Source organism: Crocodylus porosus, unplaced genomic scaffold (assembly GCF_001723895.1).
Source record: "Crocodylus porosus isolate Cpor-Errol unplaced genomic scaffold, CroPor_comp1, whole genome shotgun sequence".
Taxonomy (NCBI): domain Eukaryota; kingdom Metazoa; phylum Chordata; order Crocodylia; family Crocodylidae; genus Crocodylus; species Crocodylus porosus.
Window position 1 is genome coordinate 152,662,104 of NW_017728886.1, and position 20,823 is coordinate 152,682,926.

Genomic DNA, 20,823 nt, shown 5'->3' on the forward strand with positions numbered 1-20,823 from the left:
GGGGCTTCCATGGGAGAGACACAGGCACAGCCAGAGGAATCCCATCCCCACCCCTCCCCCTGGCTGTGCCCCCCCCAGTTGCCCATGCCCAAGCTGCTGGCCAGGGCAGGTTTTTATACAGCTGGGGCCAGCACAGGTGCTCTCCCTGGGCTTTAGCTCCCCCTGGCTGCAGATCCAGGAGGAGCTGGGCAGCGTTATTTTGCCCCAAGGGGCACAATTTGCCCCACACCAAAGTGCATGTCTGGGCACATGCACTGAGGCAAAAAGCCCTGACTCAAATCTGTGCCGCTTCTATTTGAGCTGCTGCAAGAGCACGTGCTTGCATGTGTGGACATGCCCACAAAGTTTAATTAATGAACTACTCACCTTACTGAATCACTGAGAATTAAAGTTCATGAAGAATTAGGGGCTATTATGATAGGGAACTATTAAGGGGGCGAGGGGGGAGAAAATGGAAATTTTTTTATGGGAATTAAAATCATTCCTAGCAATGCTTATCATTTTGTTAAGTAGCACCACAGAAGAAAAAGAACAGTTAGAAAAAGATTTATGAACTGCAAATTATGTCAGACAAATCTGAGTATTAACAGAAAAAAATGGTAGAGCCCCATTCTGCCATTCTTATACCCAGGCAGTCCAGCTGATTTCAAGAGGATTCCTTTAAGAGTGAGGAAATATTATCATTGAGAATATTTGTCCCTAATTTAGTGGATACAAGAATGCTGTTAAATTTAAATGCCTCTGGATTTTAGTCAAGGCCAGAGGGCCTTAGACAAAAGTCTCTTGACACATGGGCCTCAAACCTGATGCTGTTCTGCATGCTAACACCTGTATAGCCCCACTAACCCTTTTTAACCCAGGCTTAGCACTTATGTTCTACTAAACACTTAAATCAGCTGAAGAAGGTAAACTAAAAAGTGTGGTAAACTACTTGTTTAATATAATGACAGGACTTACATAAAGAGAGAATCCTTTGTTTTCTTTTCCTTTAAGAGTGCAATGCTGGGCTTCTTGGAATATGAAATTCCAAATTCTGAGTCATCCAAGTCCTCCCAACTGTCTGTAGTCTTTAACAAAGTCTGCCCCCATCTTCTCCTACAATTTTTAAGACCCACTGCACTGTTTTGAGGGCCACTGGCTCCTTGGTTCTATTTTGAACAGAAAAAAAAAAAACTTTAAAAATCATTCTCTAATTTTATATTTAAATTTATAGTTAATTTCCTCCCAGAATGTACCAAAAGTATTTGGAGAGTGTTTTTATTCGTCATGTGAATATAATCTGTGATCTAATCTTGGAATGCTTCTAACAGGCAGTAATGTCAATGTAATTTCTGTATGTGGCTTAATTCTGGGATCAAGCCCTAATTGACCAAATGTGCCTAAAGCAGTCCCATTTAGGAATCATACTGAGACCTACCTACTGGACCCAATTCACTTCTTCATACAAGCCTGAAGAACCTTATGCCTTAAATCCCTGGGAGATGAAAGTTGTTCAGAAGAGGAGGCAACACTCGTGTAGATTACTCACAGCAATCATAACATGAGGGTCAAATGCCAAGGGAACAACTCCCACTAGTGAGGCCCATCTTGGGAAAGATGGTCAGGTCAAAGAATTCCTTCCACAATTCCCTCTACCACTAGATATTCTACAACGTTCCAACCAGGTTTTAAAGCTACCTTCATTCCCCTGCAGATGAATCATCCCTTTGCTGAATTCTGGAAACAACCCTCATCCCCATCCTTTAAAAACCAACCAACCAACAACTGTTTTGCAGTCTTCAAATCATCGAAATATTAAAAGTTCAGGAATTAATTTATCATTTACAGGTTGAAGAGTCTGACCCTGGGAAGTACTGCATTCAGTGACATTCATAGTATTCAAATATTACTTGGGCAGTCAGTATAAGGTCTAATAGAAGCTCACAGACCATAGCCGGAATACCATGTCATAAATAACAGGGCTACAAGGCCCTTCTTAAATCTCTAATCCAACTTCCTACTTCAACCAAAAAATGCAAGAGTTTACCTTTTCATGTGGTTATTTAACCTTTTCTGAAAACTCTATATTCATAGTTCCTTTATAAATAATTTATCAAGGACCAATAAATGATTAATAGATGTTACTGCTCATGTCTGTCATAAGTACAACAAATGTTACAAGTGCATCAATAGGAGTTATAATGATGATTTGTAAGCAACTTATTGTTCTGTCAGATACCATATCAATTAACCATTTATTAAAAGTATTAATTACTTGTTAACCCTTGATAATCTATTTATTGATGGACTTATAATAGAAAGTGTCACCCTTTTTTTGTTTAAAGATATCTAGTAGTTGTACTATAGCTAACTCATCATTTTCATATGCAATTGTTTCCACAGCATATTCCATTATGTGCTCTGTTAATTGGAAACAACTTACTGGTGATGAGCATTTGTTGATGGTTGGAAGAAATGGCTGTGGCTGTAGGGGCTGCTGCTGTTTGGAGAGCTGTTGGTTGGTTGTATTCTGTTGTAGCTGAATTTCCTGGAGAGGCTGTTGATTAATCTTTGACAGAGGCTGTGGCTGAGCATTGTCAGATGCATCAGGTGAAGAAAGAGATTCTGGCTTGGATACAGAATCTAGTTTTGATACAGGTTCTAATTTGGGTGGAATTGGCTTTGGCTCAGTTGACTGAAGTGGTTTAGCAGGACACAGTTTCTGTTCCAAATATTGTGGAGGAGGTCCTAAAACTTGGCCAACTTGAAAATAAGGATACCTCAATGCCTGAAAAAGAATGAAATATATTGAATACATTTTACAGTAACAGAAATGCAGTGCCTTCTTCACTCACTAGAGGCTTCTAAATTTATATATGCCAAATCTAGAGCACAGGTGTGAGGTGGACATAAAATGTCCTCATATGTCTAAAATGGGGTAAATGGAAGGGTATAAATTTGAGATTTGATCCAATGGGGAAAAGGGGTAAGATAGGATGGGTCTGGTGGTGAATGCTGTGCAAGAAAGGGTGCTGAAATCTAGCTGACAGTTTCTGCAGGGCTGCTGCAGGGGAGTGCACGTGTAGACATGTTCCCAAAGAAGGCTTACTGCACAGTAAGCCTAAAGTGTATTAATAGCACATGTAGATGCACCCAGTGCAGTGCAATGCCACGTGGAGATATGCAATCTAGTTGCATCAGTGCAGTACCTGAGCTAATTACTAGTTATCTGGAGAAGCAAAGTTGATAAGCCTGGGTGGAATGGAACACTAGTGCAGCTATACTGTACTAACATACTTTAGCTTGGATAATGGCACAGGACACTGCACTGTCCTATGAAGATATAATTTTATGATGATATTATACTCAAAATACTTTGTTAACAGAGTTTAAGCATCTGTGGTGCTAGGAAATACATATACTTAGGGGTTTTATTAATTTTACATTTAATTATACCAAGAAGCTTGTCCCTGGTTGCTTAGTAAGGTTCATTTTGCATTTAATAATGTAAATAAGGCTTAGTTCTGATATACCACTTTGCATTCATAGACCTAAAAGTAGTTTACAAAAGAAGGCTTTATTATTAACCTTTTAAAAAAATATAATGGAGTTGGGGAAAGGGAGCAAAGACAAGGTAACTGACTTGCTCAAAGTTACAGCAAGTTGGTGGCTAAAATAACCCATGTACCCTGAATATGTGAGGTATTCTCAGATTTTTCCACTGGTTTTGACCAAGTGAAAGCAAGAACTTGCAAATTCAGCTATATTATGAGCCACTATATTTGAATATACTGTCCTTGACCCCTCTCTGACTCATGTTTCTCAGATCTACAACATGAGGGGATGATTTTTATGCATATACAGTACTGTGATTATCAACTAGCATCAGTATATAAGACAATTCAAGAATGTAAAGTGCCATAAAATAATTAGCTGGGTACCTGACTTGCTGTAGGTCGTTTCTTTGGATCCCAGTTTAGCATATCACTCATAAGCCTCAATGCCTCATTGCTAGCATTTGGAATGAGAGTTTTTAGATGTACAGGGACACACTGAGGGAAGCGGAAATTCATGGTAGATGCAAGTTGGTATCCTTCTGGCCAGTCACTCTGTTAAAGAGAGGGTGGGAGGAATCCATCACAATAACAATGGGAGTTAAAACACTATATTAATTTTTTTATATATATATTTTTAAATAATTGGTCTGAATTAAACCTGAGGTACATAGCCCAAGTGCCTGAAATTCATCTTGTAGAAGACATTCCCAATACCTGCAAATGTCCTAGGGGAAATGCATTAGTGACTACTGTGACACACACAGGCTTGACAGAATTCAATTTTTATTTTTTTTAAATTCTGACTGATAATATCTATGTTTTTGTTTAAGCATTTATTTCAATTTGTATTGATTTAAATTTTCAGGAGTGTGCAAAATTAGGGGCGTGGGGCAGACAATTTATTAACGACACTATACTACTTTTATAGTGCAGTTTAAACGCTTGCCATGACAAATGATTAACTACAGGACTGCTGCATATGGCTACGTATCTTTGATACATTTAAGCTTCTGGTGGGACAGGCAGCATATAAATCAAATAAATGAATAAATAAATGATTCCAAAAGCTAACTCTGCACAGGACTCCCACTGAAATGCAACCTCTCAGCCTGTTCAGTCTGTGCATGACGCTACAAGCCACTAACTGTAATACTACAACTGCTTTCCGATTAATAAACGGGAGTTATGACTCACTAATGGGTTAAAGTAAAGAAAAGAAAGGCTAATTAGAAAGGCAACTACTGTTACATGAAAGAACAACAAGTAATAATGCAAAATGGATTGCATTAAAAATGTGCATTTTTAAAAATTAAGATTGTGGAAAACCTTGGCCACATGAGGAAACTGCGTAACGTAACTTTTGTGCCTCTTCATGAAGTAGCACATTTCATTGGTATCAAATATATCATTTACTATGCTAATTATGATAAGATTATCATAATCTCTTCGTTCAGTGCTACCAGCAATCAGATTTTTCTCAAGAATATCATAGCATTGTTATAAAGGGACAGCCTCTCAATTCCACCCAGAGGAAGACACAGCCACAAAGGAGCCAATTTACAGTTTTCTGATCCTGGGGTGGACTTAATAGAAACCTCAGTCCCTGAAGCACTTCAGAACAGCTTAGAAACTGCTCTAAGGAGGCTGGCTAGTAATGGCCCCCAGAAGGGACCACCATTTAGCTTAGGACCACTGGAGCATAACATATTTTAGATTTGCCACTACTCAGTCACTTGCATGGAAAGCATGGGACAACTCTATACTAGGGGAATCCCTAAAAAAGGGAGACCACTGTTTTCTCTGGCTTCTTTGTATTGCCAAAGCAGCAGAAAAACTTGGGATCACAGCTTAGCATCTAATCCCTCACCTGCTTTCACTCAGTACTGAAAATGTTCCAAAAGTTAATGTTTGGCTTTCTTTAACAGATAGGCTTCATTCACAGCATACATACCTTTCTTCCTTCTGCGTTAATCCTGGACTTGGGCCATTCAAAGAAACACATTTTTCATTACTAGTCAAAGAGGACTTTGATGATGATGAAAACCCAGGAGTCATTCCTGGGTTTATGTTGCACAGTATTTTTCACTGCCAGTTTCTGAAGGAAACTTTTGTCTGTTTACACTTCATAATTCCTATGTCTTGCCACAGGTTCAGTTATCACCAGATTCTCTATTCCTAACCACTTGCTATTTTCACCTCTTTCAATATCTCCTCTTGGATACTTTCCCACAACTTTAAGCTCTGTTTACAGCCAATCATACTCTGTCAGACTTACTTTTCTCCCTCACAGACCAGATCCATACCTTATTTTATCTTTGTATGGTGCCTAGATAACTTTAAACACTACAAGTCACAAGCTGGATAGAGTAATAACGTTTTTACCTTTTAGCTAGTGTCATAAGGTTAGTACCATCCTCTCACTTCTTTTCTTCTCTCTCTCTCCCCCATTACTTCTTTCAGCAGGTTCTCACTGCATCACATCAAGTATAGCTCTGACATACCTGTTTGTGTCCATTCCCATTGCTATGTCTGTCATCTTTAGGCTTTGCTACTGGAGTTTCCTTCTCTTTGGCATTCAGGTAACGTACATTATACAGCTGTTCTTCAGTTTACCCAAAATTCTTCAGGTAAAATTGTTTTCTTCCACTTGTCCCTCCCATCATCTCAAACCAATGCCCCAGGAATCCTTTCACTGCTTTTTATTACCTTCTATACCAAGTTTTAACTCCTCACTTTCACCCTCAACATTTCACTCTGCTCTCTTGTTTAAACCCAGTGTGTTCTCTCATGTTTTACAGTCCTATACCATTTTTCTTTGTGCTGCTTTGCTTTTCTCATCTTTTCTATTCCAGACTCTCTCTTATACCACCCCCAGTTATTTGTTTCCTATGCACTAAAAATCATTCACCTTCACCCATTTGTTCAAGCAATTTCTGGATTTGTGAGTGCACGCATGGGCACATGTGCAAATACCATTACACGTATGCAGATTTTTACAGGCACAACACTAACCTTTAGTTTTCAAATTTTGGACTTCAAATAGCATCTTTTGCCTGAAGAACAATTTAACTCTATTATGCTGTCAACATTTTTCCTTCTTTGCTAAGAATATTTTATATGAAATTCTAAAGTTTCGTATTTTAAGAGTTCATGTGCTCCAACTGCATTTTTCCCCACCTTATGGCATAATTTCTCTTTATGAGATCCAAATAATTTGTATACCAATAATTTGGGTTAACAGCATGAGAGAATTATGACTTAAGTGAGAAAAAGGCAGCTGTGATACATGAAATCTTAGAAAAGAATTTCTGCATGTTAATATTTGTAAAGCCTAGACCAGTCTGAATTTTACAATGACGAAGAGTAGAGGCATATAGAAGTACACCACAAAGAAGGATGCTAATACATAAAAAAGCAGTATTTCATGCCCCAACAGAAGCAAACAAAACACTCCAGAAAGAATGAACAATATGGAGAAGCAATCATAAGAACAATCACTTCTACACATCCCTTGAAAGTAAGACGGAATCCAATACAATCCATTTATTTCATTCTCCATAATTCTTACTGCTATATAAGTCTGCACAGCAGCTTACCTTCTTTGGGGGCCCTAATACTTGGCAAATTTTGAAGATTTCATCTACTTCACTTGTGCCTGGGAAGAGAGGTCTTAGTGTGTACAGTTCAGCCATGATGCTACCAACTGCCCATATATCAATAGGAGAACTATAAACAGAAGATCTCAGCAAGACTTCAGGTGCTCGATACCTATGGAGATAGAAAGAAATAACAGGCCAAATTCAGAAGTAGATGTAAAAGAAAAGGATAAATTAAGATTGTGTTTATGTCACTTACCACCTTGTAGAAACATAGTCTGTGTATGGTGGTTGAGACCTAAGTTCTCTAGCCAAACCAAAATCAGCAATTTTCACAAGATCTGGCCCCATACACAGAAGGTTTTCAGGCTTCATATCCCGATGGAAAAAACCTGTGAAAATATGTATGGAGGGAGAGGGAGAGGAGGAGGAAAATTATGGCATTGCTTTATTCAGAAGCTCTCTAAGGTATGACATTTGCTTTGGGATTCATTAAAACAAAGCTTTTTGGTTTCTTTTGTTTGTTTTAATGAACCCTCCTTCAAAATTAATGTGATCATGGAAAAAAAAAAAGAAATTACTAAAACTCTTTAAGCACATTTTAGCATTAATATGCTATCATTAAACACTAAAGAAAACATATAGCAGCTTACAAAAAATGACTTTTAATGTTGAACTCCAGGACTGGCAAAGTTCATTGATGGTAATAAATAGCTTACTGGGTTTCTTGAGATTTTTAAAAAAATATTTTAGAATAACTGAAACCAATTTAAAAATAATCAAAGAACAATCATATTTAATCTCTAATACAGACTGAACTGGTCGCAATTTACTGTAACTCCAGCTGCATAGGTTTTTTTACAGTTATTGTGCATTGTCTTCGTCCTCAAAGGACAACACAATTAAAGTATCAAGAAACCTACCGTGCTTATGGATAAAAGCTAGCCCTTGTAATATCTGATACATAATGTTTCTGATGACTGGCTCAGGGAACAACTTGTTCCTGCAAAGAAACAATTTAATTTCAAGTAATTTTTTTAATCAAAATTTTGATATAACATAGCACCTGCATTTTTGACATTTGGCAAAATATTTTATGAAGCAAAAGAACTTCAAGGGCAAAAGAACAAAAGCAAAACATGTATATTCACAGTGTGGGGCCTAACATGGAACCCATTTTCAAGAAATCTGATATGGGAGATATGCTTGCATAAGGGCTAAAATGTCAAATTTTGTTTGTGCATGAGATTCATTTGTCACCATTCTTAAACCAAAATAAAGAGCATATGCAGTATGTGAAATGGTTTAATTTTTTTATACAAAAAAATAAGAATTAAGAAAAACTAGTTTGGGTTGCTTTAAAAAAAAAATCCATTGCAACTTAGTACACATTGAATGCATGCAATTATCTCATACTGGCTTATCTGGTTGTGTTATTCCAAATATACCAAAAGATAAACAAGACCGATTTGTTCTCTAGGGATGCACAGGTACAACTTCCATCCACTTTGATGGAAGCTCAGGAAACCCTAGTGATAGCATGCAATCCCATATTTTTAGCAATCTGAATCCATTATTGACGGAATGATATTTATACAGTTACGTATGCTCAAGATACCACTACTAGTCATTAATAAAACAGAAAACACCATAACTTACTGCTTTACCAAACAGACATACCTGTCTTTCATTAACTGATACAGATTTTCCTTCATATATTCAAACACAAAATAAAGGTAGTCATTTTCTCGGATAACTTCTTTCAGTTTTATTACATTGGCATGATTCAGTTTCTTCAAAGACTGCAATACAGCAAATATATCATCAGAATATGACAGTGGCTTTGGTTCTTTAACAGAACTAAAATGGAGCTATTCCTAAAAGAGAATTTATACATTTTTATGTATAGCTCAATTTGCTAAATGCAATGCATGTACTTTCTGTGTTTTTTCTCTATGCCTTATTGCACCTCTTTATTTCAGTGTCATTTATAAGAAAATAAATATTTAGGATCAAAATCAGTGTTCATTGTGTCTAGGAAACTAAATATTTTACACACACACACACACACACACACACACACACACAAAATACATGCATGAATCCAGTGATTCACAGCTAGACCCTCAATTATTCAGTTTGCATATATAAAGTCAACTCCAATCACCAGAAAACTCTATAGAAAAAGGAGTCAGAATGTAGGGTCATTTTGACCTGAGGGTGAAAATGCTGCATGGAAACACTATATTGAAGTCACTGTTAAATTAATGACCATAATTCAGATCCATTTGTCTGAGGGAGATGCAAATAACTTGCTTGTAAATATGAAATGTATGAAAATAGTGACCCCCATCTTGTAGGCTGTGACATTTATATGGCATAGAAATTTTTAGTTTTGCCACTAATCAGTTCACTATGCTTTTTCATAAAGTATTTAATTTAATAATATCAATACTATACTACAAGATATGAACCCTGAGAAAACTATTATGCAATATGCTATTGTACTGAAGACTAACTAAATGGAATACTTAAGCTAGAAGGTAAAGGTGCAATATTCAGTGGTAGTAAATTAAAATAAGACAGTAAACACTGTATTTAGTTGCATACCGCAGGTATCTTCCCCCAAAAATTAGCCATCCAAAATTGGGGTGTATGTCTTAAGTGAAGAAGTAGATTTCCATGCCAGAATGAAGACAAGGGATATCGAAATGGCTGCCAGGGGCTGTGCTCAGGGCCAGCCTATCCATGCCCATGAAACCTGTAGATGCAAGGGGCCATGCAGCCAGCATCCTCGGACAGTATGGGGTAGTGTGGCCACGCCAGAAGATAGGTTGCAGATACAAGCGGACCTGGACAGGCTAGGGAGTTGGACAGACCAGAACCAGATGAAGTTTAACACTTCCAAGTGTAAGGTGCTCCACCTGGGGCCAAATAACCCTTAACATACATACAGACTCAGAGGTGACAGCCTGACTTGCACCATGGCTAAAAGGGACCTAGGGGTAATGACTGACCACCGCATGAATATGAGCCGTCAGTGCCAGGAGGTAGCCAGTACAGCAAACACACTAGCATGCATCAACTAATGCATCTCATGTAAAACTAAGGAAGTGATACGCCCGCTGTACTCAGCACTGGTGAAACCACAGTTGGAGTAGTGTGTCCAGTTCTGGATGCTGCACTTCAATAAGGACGTGGAAAAACTTGAGAGGGTCCAGAAGAGAGCTACCCATATGACCAGGGACTTGCAAGGCAAGCCATACAAGGTAAGGCTGAGGGACCTGGGCCTCTTTAGCCTAAAGAAGAGAAGGTTGAGAGGGGACTTGATAGCAGCTTACTGCTATATCAGAGGAGTGCATCAGGAGCTCAGTGAACAACTGTTCACTAGGGCACCCCTGGGGAAGCCCAGGACCAACGGATACAAACTCCTAGAAGGCCGCTTCAGGCTTAATACCAGGAAAAACTCCTTCACAGCCAGGATGTCTAGACTGTGGAATAAACTCCCTCCAGAGGTGGTGCAGTCACCTACCCTGGAGATGTTCAAGAGGAGACTGGACAGTCACCTTGCTGGGGTCACCTAACCCCCGTTGTCTTCCTGCCTAGAGTAGCCGGGATGGACCCAATGATCTGCAAGGTCCCTTCCAGCCCCTAACAATCTATGAATCCTCCCCAGCAGGGAAGTGAAAGCCACAGTTTTAAACTCTGCACCCATTTTTGGCGCCAAGTTTAAAATTGCAGCTTTCACATTTGCTTCCTTGGCAGCTGGAAGCAGGGACCCTCCTCCACTGATGGGGCTGGGGGAAAGGGGACAGAGCTGGGGTCTTGCCTGAAGAGCCACACTGCACCTGCAGGGGAGGGGGCTGAGCTGGGCTGCAAGAACTCTGCCTTACCTGCTCCCTGCCGGGCCCCAGCTCAGCCCTCTCCTCTGCATCTGCAGGACTGCTAGGGACATGAGTTGTTAGAGGGCTGGGGGGAGTGAGACTGAGCTGCAGGGGGTGTGTGTGTGTGTGAGAGAGAGAGAGATATCTTTTATTAGACGAACTAAATAGTTAGAAACATTTTTCTTAGCAAGCTTTGGAGCTTAAAAGCCCTTGGTCAGGCTGGGGAAGCACCGGCAGTTGGTGCGCACTCTTCCTGGATGCAACAAATAGTAAAGAGGCCAGAGGCTGGGCTGCAGCAAGAAGGGCAGTCAGTGAAGATGTGAATGGAGGAGCCAGTGAGTGACAGACAGGCTGGGAGAGGAGGGAAAGGGGAATGAATGTAGCAGGGAAAAGTGGACAGGTACCTGGGGAGTCAAATGTCAGGCAGCTTAAGAGTGCATCATAAATCCAATGTCTGTGTTTAGTCCAGGGATGTATTTACTAGCTGTGTCTTTGAGAATTGTGCTGAGTTGCTGTTTGGTATGTAGATTAGGTACAATTCCTTCCCTGGAGGTGTCAGATGGGAGGCAGGCAGGCAAAAAAAAAAAAAAAATCTTTCTTGTTGTTCTGAAATGAAGCTTAAAATCCAAAAATCGGCTAAAATTCAGCGTCTTCCATGTTTCAGGGATGTACTTGGTAGCCATGTTGGTCTAAGACAAGAAAAAATACAAAAATGTAGAACTCTTAGTTCCAAAATGATACCTTTTATTAAACCAACCGAGAAATCACAAGAAAAAGCTGGACCCAGAGGGACAGCTTTCCATCTCCAGCTCCCTCGGTGCAAAAATGAAGTTTATTTCCTACCTAGGGGGACTTTTTACCATCTATACTTTTCTCAGAGCCTGATGAAGTGCCTGTGAACCTGAAATCTTGCAGAAAAGGACAATTTTCTTGTGATTTCTTAGTTGGTCTAATATAAGGTATCATTTTGGAACCAGGAGTTCTACATTTTTGTATTTCTTCTATGTTTAATCCATGATTTTTTGTATCCAGGAGGCTGATGAAGTTTACAGGCTTTTCTGTGAAATGTGTTTTGTGAACTCCCTTTGAGGATTAATATTGAGAGATTGGAAAAAGGGGTTTTCTTGTGAGAAATGTGCCCCACCGGTAATTGGGTATCCTGGTCTTTAATAGATTTCTGGTGTGTGTTCATTCTGGTGTGCAGTTGTTGTTTGGTCTCTCCTACATAATTTTCCATCAGGGCATCCAGGAATGCTGATGGCTCTGTTGTGGGGTGTAGTAATTGTGGGGGTGGTGGAGATATGTTGGCAGGTTTTGCATTTCTTTTCATGGCCTGGCCTGGAGCCATTTGGTGTGTTTTGCACCATAGGAAGTATGCTTCTGGTGATGAGGTTAGCGAGGTTCAGTGCTTGTGTGAAGGCTACAATGGGTGGATCTGGGAAGATCTCTTTAAGAATTGGGTCTCCTTCTAGTATGGGTTGCAATTGGTTGAGGATTTTCCATATAGGTTCAAGGGAGGGGTGATATTGTCATAACCATCAGTGTGTGATTCATGGGGGTTTTCCTTCTGTACTGCAGCAATTCTTCATGTGGCATCGGAATGACTCCTCCAAATGTGCATCTCTCTCTCTGGAGTAGTGTCCTTGTTGTGTGAAAGCCTTTTTAAGAGTTGTGAGGTAGCAATCCTGGGTATTCTCCTCAGTGCCAATTTGGTGGTATCTGAAGGCTTGGCTGTATATCACAAGTTTCTTGGTGTGTTTAGGGCAATTGCTGGTTCTGCACAGATATGTATGGTGGTCTGTATTTTACCATTCTGGATGCTGATCATCATGTCTAAAAAGGAGATGTTGGTGCTGGAGTACAAGAGATAGTTGGATGGAGGGATGATGATTGCTGAATTTCTGATAGAACTCAATCAGAGATTGCAGGTTTTCAGTCCAAATGGTGAAGATGTCATTGATATATCTTAACTATAGCAAGGGTTTGATGGTTCAGTCTTTGAGGAATTCTTCTTCCATGTGGGTCATAAATAGGTTGGCATACTGTGGGGCCATTTTGGTGCCCATAGCTGAGCCCATGGTCTGGAGAAAGTGTTGGTTATTAAAAGTGAAATTGTTGTGTGTGAGGATGAAGTATATAATTTCAGTAATATCTTTGGGTCTGTACTCAGAGTCATCATCTTGCTCTTGTAGGTATGTAAGGCAGGCTTGGATGCCATCCTGGTATGGGATGTTGGTATATAAGCTGGTATCATCTATAGTGGCTAGGAAGGTGGTCTATGTTTTTAAGTTTTCACACAAAGTCTGTAGTCTCTTGGACAAAACCTGGTCTTTCGGTAACAAGAGGTTTAAGGATTGATTCCACGAAACCCACTGACTCTCATCCACTGACTCCTCAATTTACATTTTCACTGACTGGCTTGAATGCAGAAAAGCCTTTGGCTTCTATACTATCCATTACATTCAGAAAGAGCACACACCAACTGCAGATACCTCCTCAGCCTGACAAAGGGTTTTTAAAACTCAAAAACATGATAGAAAAGATGTTTCCAATAACTTACAGGGGTGTAGGTTGTAGCTGTGTTGGTCTAAGGACAACTGCTTAGGTGGTCTAATAAAAGATATCAGATTTACCCAAAGAACCTCGTCTGCCATGGGTATGTGTACACGGGGGCAAGGAGCAAGTAGAAGTGGCAGGCAAGTGCCTCCTAGCCTGGCTGGGTCTACCCAGCCTCCCCTGCCAGCACTAGGAGGGGAAGGGGAGGAGGGGCCCTTCTCCCCACCCCCTGAAGCCCAGTTCCACCACGGCTGTGACTGCTGCCACAAAGGTCCCACAGTCACAGGGAGTGGGGCAGGGGCAGATACTGCCCAGGAGGGTGGTGAATGCTACCCCACAGGCAGCTTGTCAGGGAGGACATGGGGGGGGGGGGAGCAGCCTCCAGTTTTGTGCTTGCCCAGGGCCCCGATGCACCTTAATTCACCTCTGCACTCGCCACCCCCCACCATTGCTGATGCCTTCTTCACATGAAGCTATACCTTGCAGGGAGCCCCAAAAAACTGAGGGCCAGTAACGGCTGTGTTGGTGTCTATGCTGCAAATAGGCAGGACAGAGTCCGCTCTGTAGCATCACTGCTGTCCCCTGCTGCTCAGCCAAAACCTGATGCCAACGTGGCAGCAACTGCGACAGGGCAAAACTTCTAGCTCTTGGCTGAGCAGCCAGGGGAAGGCAATGACACTGAAGTATGGACATTGTCCCTGATCCATGTAGGGTGGCCACTGATCCTGTTTTATACCCAACTTTCCCACTTTTAACCCTTTTGTCTCCTGTCCATTTCTGAATGAGGAACAGATTGCAGTCTTGTTTTTCACTTCACTGGTGGAAATACATGCCAATCATTTGTCCTGGCAATTCTATTGGCTATACCTAGAGAAGGGAAGTTACACAGCCAGGAGAAGCAGGGTTCCAGGCTGGCCAAGGAGGAAGGGAGGTGGCATTTTTGTGGTGGTTCCACCCCTCACTGCTGACTGGCAAAGGAGGCAGCAGCTTCACCCCTCACCACTGATTGGCTATGGGGCTGGTTGTCCTGCCCCTCAAAGGGATGTCCTGTATTCTGGAGATGCCTCAATGACTACCCTAGCTCCATGTGGCCAGCATTCACCCATGACTCTAGGAAGTCTTTGTTTCTTCATTCTGTTTTGCCAAAATAAGGGGCATCTTATTTAGGAGACTGCGGTATGCAAAAAAAAAATATGGGATTATAAAGAAATATACTTTAGTAGTACAACACAAGCTGAAATAATCTGTTTATACTGTTCATCTAAAAAAATTGTGCACAGTTTAATGAAGCATCTTGCAAATATGTAGTAATAAAAACCATCTTCATCTCTTAAAAGCTAGTTAAGTGGCAAACAGCAGAATAAACGACATTTAAAACCTCTCAGTCTAAGCAGCTGATAATGTACTTCCACATTATTTTACATAAACAAAAATAGTAAAGTAATAATTAGACTTCATTTCAAATGAAAAGGAGCAAGGAAATTACAAACAATGATTGTCAAGTTTCTCCCTTAAGAAACATAGCAGGGCTGGAAGGAAGAAGGTGGAAAAAATGGTGCCAGAAAGCAAAAAGCTACAAACAAATACTCTGTCCACAGAAATGCAATGAATTTGCTCTGCTTTAACATATTTTTGCCTAAGCATTTTCCTGAACACAGATGCTTTCTTAGAGGCTAACGTTTTTTTTTTTTTAAGCGATGCTGCTGCCTTCTATTAAAACTGTGGATGCTCAAGACCTCTGAAGGCTAAGCAGTTCTGGTGGGTGTCTAAATCTTTACACCTAGAAAACGAGATGCTTAATTGTAGAGACAACTTCTGGAAATATGAACCTAAGTTTTACACACAGAACCTCTACCTTGCATTTGAATTAGGAGTTATGGGTGAAGTTTTTGAATGTTCAAAAAGCAAAGAAAAAGGCAGGATTATGCCCTCAGCATATACCCTTTATCGTACTAGTGGAACAAAATAAGTGCACTTAATAGCAAATAAACAAATATGCTCTGGTGGCTATTAAGATTCCTCATTTATCATCAGAAATGAAGGGTTTAATCACAGCATCCAATTGTTGTCTCTTTCTGTGAGTGGCAAGGGGGTAGCAGAGAACTTCATCAATACTTGGAGAGCTGGCAGAGCATGGTGACTACAGTACCCTGACATTTAGATTTCCACTATGGGTAGCCCCTGGACTAGGGCAACTAGGTGAGTCCTTTAGGGCCTCTCCATTCCTTCCACCTCTTGAAGGCCCATAGTATTCTTATCAAAATGGTATTTTCTGAACTTTACCTTGACTTCTCTCAGATTCATACATTCATCCCAAGAATAGAATTTCCTTTTCATTCTATAATAAAAAGAAAATATAGTGTAAGATCTGAGATATGCCAATTTCCAGTGGTTTAGCAGTCAGGTTTCATCTTCAATTTAAGTGTTTAAAAAATATGTTAGCATGCATCAACACTGGTCTTGAGTTAAAATGTATTACCCTTTTGAAGGTATAATAGATGATGATTAGCCTCTACAAACGGACTTTTAGAAGAGTTGTTACCCATGCAGATCAGAATGTTCCTGAACATATCAGGAAATCTATGCAATCTGAACTGTGACCTTACTAATATGGGCAGCAATATGATTTATTTAGAATCACTGACTACAAATAACCATGCTACAGTGAACTGTGTGGCAAGGAACAGGCAGGAATATATTACTTACAGTAATCTACTAGAGCATCTAATGAGGCATGAAATGTATCTGTTCTACCATTTCTAAGTTGCAATTAATAATTGAGAAAAAAAAAAATCATGAGTCAGACTTCATTTATCTGCAACAAATTTAACACCTTAAGAGAAAAAGAGACCAATTCATTGTTGGTCAGATCAAGGTAGTTTCTTCTTAAATAGTCATGGGGAAAAGCAGCTGCAGCAGTCAGGCTAGGCACAAGCCCTTGAACCTGGTTTGGTGTTCCAAGCCATGGGGAGTTACTCCACAGGTCCGCTGTAGCTGAAATGATGAAGAGGCCATACTGGGGCAGGGGTCCATGGGCATACTCATTGTTTTAGTACATTCCTTCACCAGTCACAAACCTTTCTGACTGAACAATTTGTTTTTGGCCCCGAGTTCCACAATGGATCAGCTATCAAAAAAGCTATTACCAACTCTTGCAGGTTGCACTCTTGAAGCTAACTTGAATAACTGTGAGAAAGTGGTCCTTTGAAAGGGAAGGGGCATTTAAAATTTAAATATTTAAAATCAATTTCTCAAGTTCTGAACCTAGTAAAGAAAAACATATCGTGCCCATCTTTAAACTGCTGATATTACTACTACAGCTAATTATAACTCCTAAGGAATTCATAGCATTATTATAACTAACATAATTGCATGCAGTGTAACATAACTGCAAGTACTGCAACAGAAATTTTTCCTGAGTTATAAACTGCAAATTCACTTCTACTTTGTGACTTCCATCAGGCTTATAATGTTATTGCATTCTCCTCATGTTATTTCAGAAATATGTGTAGAAATGACTGAACAAAATGAGTGTGTGATTTAAAAAAAAAAAAAAAAAAAAAAAAAAAAATATCAAGGACTATAAACTTTGGCTTGTGTAAACCAATGCTGTTCAGCAATGACTGAGAAACTGAGAACCTGGCCCAAGATCATCCAATTAGCATCTAGCAAAACTGCAGCTTCTGTCTTTTATGGAAGGCTAGGAACAGATGTCACATTTGTCCCAGGAGATTCCATTTTCTCCCATAATAAATTATGATAGTTTAGATGTCTTTTGCCACCATCCCAAAACTGACCCCAAAAAGGTTTGTGGGATAAGATCTGCTAATATTTTGTCCTGGGACACTGCAAAGTTCCCACCTATTAATTGCTTTGCATGGCTGCTTGCCAAACATTTCTTGCCCACCACCCACCCAAAATCAGTACTGAAGCCCGTATGTATCCATCCATCCACCCATATGGCCAACCATGGAGACACCAAACCACTAGGAATGTTCATCTATCGGAGACACCCTCAAATCCACCATCACCTACAAAGTCAGACAACCATCCATCCTTTCTCTACAATTGCTCCTCATCCCACATCATGAGCAAGCACAGTACCAACCAGGCCAGGTAGGAAGTAGTCAATCTCATCACCATTTGGAAGAGGTCAAGAATTAGTGGAGGCTCCAATAAAGCCAGCAAAAACCAGGCAGTCTTTGAACAGACTGCTGTGGAAACACTGACCTGGGGACATGACTATGACTAGACTCAAGGCTGCTCTGTATGCAAGGTACTGGAGCAGCAGTTTGCAAGGACACGAAACACAAACCATGTGTCAGCAGACACAGGATTACATGCATCTTCTCTGTAGAACTGCCTCAGGTCTTCACAATATCACAAAAAGCGATATTACTCACATAACCAATGTATCAGAGGACTCTGATGCCACTGTGTTTCAGGACATGCTGCCTTAAAGATCACCGCAGCCACAACCCATTAGAGGAAACAGATCGAGGACTCCCCAGCTGTCCTGCTAAAAGGCACAGACATGGAAATGGACATTGACTCGGACAGAAAGTGTCCAGAGTTCTGTGGTCACCTGCAGTCAATAGCATTCCAGTCATCCCTACTTGCCCACATGAGATCCCTCTTTGTTGGTCCCCTCCCAACAGGGATCCAGCATACAGGGATCCCTAATGAAAGGACCCAGGCCACTTCTAGGGATGGCAAGTGGTAGCTCAGTACAAGTGGGGAGGAGGGCAAAGGCAGGGAATATGGTGGGGTGTGTGAGGAGCTGGGGCACCCCCTGTGAAACTTCAGTGCCTTGCTTGGGGACTGCCCCAGCACTTCCCTCCCCAATGTCACTACGGTATTACTTTATGGATTTGTGCTGGAACCACATGGTGTCACCTGGGGAACTGCCTCACTCACTTTATCCTCTCCCTCCCTCCTCCCCCATGTGAGTACAGTGTGCTAGCAGGTTCCACTTCAGCAAAGTTGCATAATTAAAGTCTCACTGCAGTATAACTGGATGATCAAACCCCCACATTTGTGTTGTAGAGGTGACTCAGTAACACATCACTTATCAGTGTGGGTCCTCCTCAGTTTGGCAGTGATTGATGCTGGTCAAGATAATGGCTCACTTACGGACTCAACCAGTTCCTCACTTAACAGTACAACAGAGACCCTCCCTGCTGCACCTGGCTGCACACCCAAAACCTGAGATAAGGCACTGCTCCTCGCTTCAAATCCAGAACTGAATTGGAGACAATTCAATAATTTCTAATGGCTAGCTAGCTTTTAAGAGCTTAGTCACTGCTACTGCAGAAACCTAGAGTGCACCACTTGACCAGAGGCTTGTCTGGGGTTGCAAATTTCCAAGTTGCAATGGCAACATGCTTTCCTACTGATAAGAGCACCCTCATCTCCAGTCTGATACTGGAGGCAGGGGGGACAAGCTTAGCACAGATTTCCATGAAGGTACCCCAAAACATGCGGAAGTTCATACACCACTGCTTGTCATCCCAGGTACTTGTAATAATCCATTCCTACCAGTTGCTGCTCATCTCCCTGGCCTATAAATGCAGCTCCACTGTTTGAAGGTGCTCCCACATCTGCCTGGATGCATCATACTAACCTGTGGTCAATACATTTCTGGGTCAGCAGCTGCCACCTCAAAGTATGAGCTGGATGTAACCACGTACCTCCTGCTGGTTGGCAGTGAGCAAATGCATGAACTTTGCCTTCCCAAGCTGTCTTTCTTCACTCTTTGTGCAAATGGCAGTAGCCAAGTCAGCCATCAGAGCACTCCAACCGTGCCTTTTCCATGCAGTCTCAAGGGCAAGCTCACAACGCTGGGATGGCCTGGTCTGCAGGGTGAGGACCACATAAGGATCCATTCTGCAGACTGGTTGATAGTAGCATGGTGATGGTGGTAGCTGTGGGTCACAGTGAGCAGACAGTCCAGGGCATCAGTTGCTCAATGAATGCCACCACAGTCCCTCCCACAACAATTACACCACCCACTGCCACTGGGTAAACACCCAATGGGCACTCTGAGTGGGGCTTGCGAGTCCCCAGGAAGCTATGAACACTTCATTAGCTCAAGGCATGTTGGAATATGTGCTCTCACCAGCTACCTGCTGCCAGAAAAGCAACAGTACATTCAGACCCTCACTGAACTCCAGCTGAAAGGGTTCTGGTATGTACGTGCCAATCCTGCACCTTTTCTGTTCTGGGAGATGCACAAATAAAACTGGTCCTGGGACAAACGAGACATCTGTTCGTACCATAAGATATATATGTTTACTTGTAATCTTTTTTTTTTTTTTTAAACTTTTTCCTTGTATCCATAAAGCACAAGACAACTTACTCTTTAAACATGTGAAACTGTGTTTACTCAATCACACATACCTTTTGATAGCCACAAGCTCGCCTGACTCATTGCTCTTCCCCATCAGTACACTGCCATAGGTACCATCACCAAGTTGTTTCAAAGTTGTGTACCGGTTCATTTTGTAAGACCAAGATAGTTGGAAGACTTGAAAACTTTTAATTTTGCCTCTTTTTATAAAGAACTTCTACACTCCTTATATGTTTTAAAATGATTGTATGTTTTTTTTCACAATGCTGTAGTTATTCAATGATGAGAAACCACCCACTGGCATAAGACACTCAGTTGTCTTCCTTGGGTTTACAGCCAGCTTAGGATTCAGCAGCAAGGTACGGAATACTGCAGCCATTCTTACAAGCATCCTTAAAAAATAAAATAAACATGGATACGTTAAAAGTATTCGTAACTCTAATCCACTAGATGAATTGACTAATAATAAGAATAAATTGCCTTTATAGTGATGTTTTCTCTGTATAATAAAACTTGCCAAAAAAAATAGTTTCTTTATAATGCTGTCATGAGGTAGAAGAAACAGATCTAATTTTATTCCATCTACAAGTGTTAAGTATCATACTACACCTAAATGATTTTTTTCCTGTAACTGGGAGCATACCCTCCATATCACTAAAAAAAGAGTATTACCATGAATCCAACATACTGAAAGTAGCTGCTGTCCACTAATGAGAAGGTTTATTCAGCCCTGCAACTGGCTACCACATATACAACTGTCAGCAGGTTGTGCCTGCTTGAGCTGGCAGTCTCCTGACAGAAGCAGTAATGTATGCCTTACCGTTCACCATTGCCTCTGCCTTTGGTGAGGAATCCTGATTGTCAGGATGCCAAAAGCAAGCAGATGTGAATTTTTTTGGCTC

The 20,823-nt window shown here is 40.9% G+C and overlaps 1 protein-coding gene across 3 annotated transcripts in view; it reads right to left on the reverse strand.

Moving 5' to 3' along the window:
- Positions 1–20,823, reverse strand: part of MAK (male germ cell associated kinase) — a 44,736-nt gene that overhangs the window by 20,886 nt on the left and 3,027 nt on the right. For all 3 annotated transcript variants that reach the window (XM_019543201.1, XM_019543192.1, XM_019543183.1), the window contains exons 2-10: positions 19,972–20,313; positions 15,856–15,910; positions 8,813–8,934; positions 8,056–8,135; positions 7,392–7,524; positions 7,133–7,304; positions 3,921–4,088; positions 2,423–2,767; positions 958–1,148 (exon numbers count right to left, since the gene is read on the reverse strand). In XM_019543201.1, the coding sequence (XP_019398746.1) occupies positions 958–1,148; positions 2,423–2,767; positions 3,921–4,088; positions 7,133–7,304; positions 7,392–7,524; positions 8,056–8,135; positions 8,813–8,934; positions 15,856–15,910; positions 19,972–20,072 (1,367 nt within the window). In that variant the 5' untranslated portion in view covers positions 20,073–20,313. The remainder of the gene's footprint in view (positions 1–957; positions 1,149–2,422; positions 2,768–3,920; positions 4,089–7,132; positions 7,305–7,391; positions 7,525–8,055; positions 8,136–8,812; positions 8,935–15,855; positions 15,911–19,971; positions 20,314–20,823) is intronic.